Raw genomic sequence first — 6,683 nt, forward strand, 5'->3', positions numbered from 1 at the left:
AAGTTTCTGGTGGGGGAAACCTCAATGAAGCCACAAAACTTATAACAGTGGTCAAAAATTTATCAAAGGAAACAATATGAGCAGCATTTTGAAAAATGAAGGAAAAAATCTGTAAGCCTGGTTAGTCGATTAATTTAAATTTTCTAGAAGTTGCAGTCGATTAAATTTGATAGTAGGTGGGGATGCTTTATGATCTTTATTACATAACTTCAGAGCTTAGAATTACGCAACAGATCTAACAAAGTCTTTGGAAAACTACATTGCTGTAAGTCACGCGGAACTATTGTTCCATTGAGTCAAGTTCAAGGCGAACCTGTGAAGATCCAGATAAGCCTGTTTAGTTGAGCCAATCAACGTCCGTTTTCTTCCTTCGCTTTGGCTTTAAAATTGCTCCATCCTAACACTACATTCAGTTGAGTTTGGGCTGCGACGGAGTGTACTGCAACTCGACTTTTGTATCACTTTTGAGGCATCAAGCGATCTTTTCTCAACATGGCTCTTTCAAAGCAAGTAAGTGAAGATGGCATTTGATAGCTTAGTGTCAGGTCATTCCCAAAGTTATAGTCCTCGAACGTTGCGAAAATTTGTGTCTTATTGAAATCAAACACTCAAGTAAACTACCTCAAGTAGAGAAATTGATTCAAGCTCAGCACATCGAATGTTTTAATTCCTGGACTAAACACCTCGAACAAGAGTAGACCAACCAAAGAGGCGGAAAACAAAGATTTCAGTTGTTGCTGTTTTTTAATTGATCAGTGCTAGCCATGGCGAAATAACAGTTAGTTCTTCGTTTTTCACACGCCGAAGCCGAAGAAAATGCGATAACTTACTGGCACATAGCTTATCAACCTGAACAACAGCCTTTTTTGAGCCTTCGTTTGCAGTATTAATAACATTCAATCTTCAGTCTTCGATCTCCGTTTTCCCTACCGGCCGGTATCAATTGTACTGCTCTCGTTCAATCACAATCAAGCACTTTTGTTAAGTGTGTTATGATTGGTTAATTTAACATCAACCGCCCACTGGTTAAGCATCGCTCTACGGTGAAGGAGGGCGTTGGCTTGAAGTTAGGCTGGATCTATGATCGGGGTCTTAAAATAACCAAGGAGAAAGTGATGCCTTTTTAATGACACCTAGTAATCGTTAGGTTTTCAAGTATTCTCAAGAATTACAATAAGCCGTAAGTAGGCCCCGTCAGCTTACAACCCTTTAATTTATTGTTCATAGAACGTTTAAGAACCCACACTTTTTTCGCAGAGAAAGGCATAGAATTCCCGGTGTTGTGGTGTGTCCTTATGAACTACACATTATTAATTGGAGCCTCGCTCTTCTGTATTTTTCTGGTCACCGTGACCAGACAAATAGAGAAGAGCGAGGTCCGTAAAGTAAAGAAAGACCACAAAATACTAAAGCTTTGATCTTCTTGTATCAATTTAAATTTGTCAGCCATCTTTGCTCTCATGCGGTAACATTTTTCTGCATTTTGTGAATACAGGGTGTCAAAGACCAAATGAACCTGAAATTCCATATGGAGGGGAGTGTCAACGGGCATGATTTTACAATCAAGGGCGAAGGCACGGGGCACCCTTACAAGTAAGTGGGTCAACATTTCGTGACAAATACCAACCTTCCGTCTCTTTATTTTCGTGGTATGTCGACGCGATCGGAAAGAAGGTTAAAGAACTAGGGAATCAATGATATTTGCTATATAATGATCATTCTTAAAACAGTCATTGAAAAGACTATTAAGACTATTTATTTTTCTGTGGTAGTAGCCTACACAAAAGCTTTAGCTACTTTGGCCGCTACCCACATTTCTCACTAATCCATTATATGTAGTATTTCCAGGTAATTTTACTATTGTATAGTTAATTTTTCTTTTTCTATGTTGGGTACATAGTGCATAATAAAATAAATAAGTGAATGAATAAAGATGCATCAAAAAACCCTATGAAATGTGCAAGTGGCTTTAATAATCACGACAACTTAAGGAGGTGACTGATAAAGTTCAAAGTATTAAGTAATGAAGATACATATAAATTACAAATTTCACAAAGGCATGCATGTGTATAGATAGATACAAGGAGAATGTTAATTTACAACTACAAGAAAAGCGATTAAAAATACAGCGAAACAATGCGAAATTCACCTTGAAAATGACAAATCGTACATTTTCATCTCAACCGCGCTTTTGCAGTGACGGACTGGCTTAATTCAAATGCCCGTTTTTATATTTCCGGATTGTTTGCATTGATTTGTACTCCTTTGTGACAACGGATCACAATCAAACCTTAAAGAATAACTTGATTAACTTTCAGACTGTTTTACGAAAAACCGTTTCGTTTTAATGATAGAAATTTCCTGTTTTAATTTATGTGATTTAAAAGTTGCCTTTAAAGCTCGTCCAATGGCACAAGATGGACTCAGTAATTTACTTTTCGTAGCAGACTATATCTTCCTCTAAGTTTAGATGAAGTAGGATAATAGTTTGGTCCTCAACAGCTTTCCTCTTTGCTTTGGGTTTAAAATTTGTTTCCCGCTTGATTTTTAACACATTTTTCTTTGTTTTTCTTTTTAGAGGGACACAGTGTATTCAACTTCATGTGGAAACAGGAGGTCCATTGCCATTTTCCGTTGACATATTGTCAGCCGTGTTTCTGTACGGAAACAGGTGCATCACTAAATATCCCGGAAGCATAGTTGACTATTTCAAGAACTCATGCCCTGCTGGATATACATGGGAAAGGTCTTTTCTGTTTGAAGATGGTGCGGTATGCACAGCCAGTGCAGATATACGCTTGAGGTATATACTCGTTCACTTATTCACTTCTTCATTACGTTTGAGCTTAATTTTTAATTTCAAACAGTAAAATTACTGCACTTCCCCAGAAAAATGTTGAAAGTTAATGCAACGGTGTCTCTACTCCCACTAGCCCAAGGCTCAATTTACTTTTTATTATTATTATTTTTAAAATTTATTCCCTTATTTTTTTTCTGAACGGATTACAACCCTAAATATTACAATTGTCCATGAATAATTGCAAACGGCCTGGTTCAAGATCTGGTTATCCAGATCTCGAATTGCAAGATGACAAAATTTGGCGATTTTTAAAACAGTAACTTAGTTGGTTCTCGTTTGGTCATTCATGTAATCATCACTCGGGCCCTTGTACAAGCCTTGACATTACTGTCCTCAACAGGGATTCACTCTTGTACAGTACTGTCCTCAACATGCCATTTGCTAAATCTCTTGCGTTTCTTTCATTTGTAATTATCGTTCTTATTCGTCTCATTTTCTTTCATACCACCTCCTAAACACCCTATCACTACTGAACTATCAAGATGGTAAATCCAGGTCGTCTTTAATTTAATTTATTCGCCACTATTTATGAAGTGGCAGGGGAGAGGAACAGAAATCTCGTCCCAATTGACACCTAGAGATCAGACCACAACACCGGGAACTCCATGCCCTAGTCTTCTCGAATAGTGTGTGGGTTTTTTAACGTCCCACAGAATTTATACCCAAGGGTTATGAGACGGGAACTCCGGCTTATAGTCCTTATCCGAGAACACTTGAAAGTCTAACCATTCGCAGATGTCGTTACAAAGGCAGTACTTTCTACTCAGTTATATAAAGACCCTGAGTCCGGCTGGAGTTGAACTCACGACCTCCCGCGTGACAGCTCGGTGCTCAACCAACTCTAAGTTCAAACGCCAATTCCTGATACTTTCGTCATTTTTCGACTACTTTCTCTTGAACATTCTTTTCGCTTGGACATGCCATATCCACTACATGTATCATCCTTTCATGTCCAGCCTTAAGCACCATTGAAATCAGGTCGTCTCGGTGATTCAGTCTTTCATAGGTTGAATATTAAGTCCTAGTACACCTTCTTGTTGCCTCCTTCAAACAATTTTTCTCGTTCCCATTCTTTATTGTTCTGTTCATCAATCGCAATTCCTTTCTCTTCTGCTCGCTTCTTTGTCAGTATCTTCAGTACTTTGTCAGGTCTTTTAGTGTAGTGTTTTTCAGCCAAAACCCTACATTTTGACACTCTGTGCATCACCGTTTCTTCTCTTCCTCCACATACCCCGCATTTATCAGACTCGATATATTATTATTATTATTATTATTATTATTATTATTATTAATATTAATATTATTATTATTATTATTATTATTATTATGATCAGATGATGCTATGGGGACATGAAGCTCCATGTAATGCCACATGTTCTTGCATCCGTGGTTTTGCTTAGCGTGATACTTCTACTTTTTGCCTCAATTGTTGGTCATTCTGGTTCATATCCAACACTTTGGCTTACCTGTCTGCTTCTGTTTATCAAGGTTAATTTCAGATTGTGAGCAGTTGCTAGTGCCTCAGTCACAGCTGTTAAAAATCTGACCACTTTCAATTTCTCAACAACCTGTTCTCTACATGGCTAGGCTAAAATATATATTTCTCCCAGGGGCATATTTGAGACCTTTCCTCTCTTAACAACCAGTACTTTATGGTATTTCTTAGTTCATTTGCAATGTCAAAACTGAATACTTGGACTGTAGTTTTATGGTAGGGAATAATTATATAATATATCATATGATTGATGAAAGATCATCACAGTCAAATGAGTAATTTATGAAGCTGCGAAAGAAACGTAAGAAAACCGCATAAATTCGCATTGAATACAATGATCTCTTTAATATCGATCTTTTTTTTCCCTCTTTGAAAGTGTCGAAGATAACTGCTTTTATCACGTATCCAAGTTTGTTGGAGTTAACTTTCCTGCTGATGGACCTGTGATGACAAAGGCTACGACTGGTTGGGAGCCATCCTCCGAGAAAATGGTACCCAGTGTTGGGATACTGAATGGGGATGTCACCATGTACCTCCTGCTAAAGGGTGATAAGCGTCACCGGTGCCAGTTCCGCAGTACTTACAAGTAGGTTATTTTGAGTAACGTTTAAATAGTTGATATATCACAGTACGGAAAGCGACAACAACAAAAAACGAAAATGAATATCCACGTTGTTGTGTCGTTTTTCTACACGATGGATAGTTTTATATTGAAATTCCATGAGCCGCAAGCGATTTGGGTACCAAAGTAGAAATGTTGTTCCTTTTAATGAACTTGTTACTTCTTTTCTATGGATTTAACTATGGACGTCAAAGATCATTGAAAGATGAATTAGAAGGCTGACACATCTCATCAGGTCTCCTGTGAAGTCTAGTGTTAAAAAAAGGGCACGTGACAGACCATAGCAGCTTAAATTGACCTTTACTTGTGTACGTTTTGTTTTCCCATTTCAGACCACGCGATGTTCTCAAGGGAAATTTTCCTTTTGTTTTTTCATAAGTTTGCGTACATATGCAAGTGTGTAGGACGACATTTGAAAGAAGCTGTTCGTCTAGCTAGAGTAACATCACGTGGTCTGAAATGGGAAAACAACGGTGCAAACTAAAGAGGTCAATTAGGACTTCTTATCAGTCTCCTTCCCCCACTGCTTTTTCAAATTCCTGGATGCAATGCTCAAGAATGAATCTTTCTTTGTTTGCCACAGGGCAAAGACTGAACCGAAAGAGATGCCAGACTTTCACTTCGTGGAGCATAAGATCGTAAGGACCGACCTCGGTGGCCGAGACCAGAAATGGCAACTGGTGGGAAGTGCTTCTGCATGTGGAAGCTCCTTGTGAGCGAGAAGGCTTTTCAAAACTTCGTTGCAATACCCTGATGACAATGTAGTCCGAACAAGGCCAGAAGAAATAAAGCACATTTGAAATAATCTACTTTGAGTATTGTCCTTACATTTGTTTACTAATGAATACTGTCTAGATGCTCAATCCATCCTTCTTCTACAGATATTTCCATCAAATACCTATTCCATTACACTGAGTGACCACTCATGCACATCCCTCTGAAAAAGATTCTTATCTGATTTCAAGTTGTTGTGCTCATTAAAAATAGAACTCAATCTCCAAACGCAGCATAGAGGAGAGATCTCCTGAGGTTCTTTTTTTTTTTTACCAACGATCAGAATTTTTTATGCAAAATCACCTTTTTTCCTAGGCAATTATCTTTTATTCGCAAGGCTTATCTGTCTTTGACAATTGCATTTGAAAAGGGCGGCCATTTAACAACCTTGAAGTCAGAATAGACTTATGCAAGGCCTTAGTTCTGATTGGTCCTTATTCGTGTTTAAATTCCTGATAAAATTCGTTGATAAACAATTAAATGCATTAACAATAAATATATCTAAAACCTAAAGTACGTCTTTGTGGGAGATTTAGTCTTCTCAAGCTAATAACATAAGTGGATGACCATACAATGTTAGATTTGGATATATGAACGTATGAATATAGAGATAATTCGGTCTTAGTAGAATAGACAACGCCACCTATAAACACATTCCGACAGATTTAGCCATTTTATTACAGATGAAGTTAATGTATGATTTTCAGGAGAGATTTTCATAAATAATTACACAGTCTTAAATTTAGTTTGTTTTTGTTCCAATTGCCCATTATCAAAGAACATAGGTGTTTTGTTAGGTAATTTACTCTTGCCTAGGTTTGAATACTATATAATTAGTCTTCTTCAACATCACAAACGGAGTATTTAATCATTGTTAAAAATATATCTGGCTACTCTAAGATTGATCATAAATTGATCATCTTAAATGTTCT

General features: G+C 37.4%; 1 protein-coding gene across 1 annotated transcript; it reads left to right on the forward strand.

Moving 5' to 3' along the window:
• Positions 1-492: 492 nt before the first annotated feature.
• LOC137984601 (GFP-like fluorescent chromoprotein FP506) lies at positions 493-5,742 on the forward strand. Its single transcript, XM_068831773.1, has 5 exons — positions 493-510; positions 1,496-1,593; positions 2,579-2,803; positions 4,732-4,941; positions 5,561-5,742. The coding sequence occupies exons 1-5, from the start codon at positions 493-495 to the stop codon at positions 5,691-5,693; spliced, it is 684 nt and encodes a 227-aa protein (XP_068687874.1). The 3' UTR covers positions 5,694-5,742.
• Positions 5,743-6,683: the final 941 nt, after the last annotated feature.

This window comes from Montipora foliosa, chromosome 14, assembly GCF_036669935.1.
Source record: "Montipora foliosa isolate CH-2021 chromosome 14, ASM3666993v2, whole genome shotgun sequence".
Lineage (NCBI taxonomy): Eukaryota > Metazoa > Cnidaria > Anthozoa > Scleractinia > Acroporidae > Montipora > Montipora foliosa.

Coding starts and splice junctions, on each gene's coding strand:
- LOC137984601 (XM_068831773.1), top strand. Junction 1,594..2,578: donor GGCACGGGGCACCCTTACAA/GTAAGTGGGTCA, acceptor TTTTCTTTTTAG/AGGGACACAGTGTATTCAAC. Junction 4,942..5,560: donor CAGTTCCGCAGTACTTACAA/GTAGGTTATTTT, acceptor TGTTTGCCACAG/GGCAAAGACTGAACCGAAAG.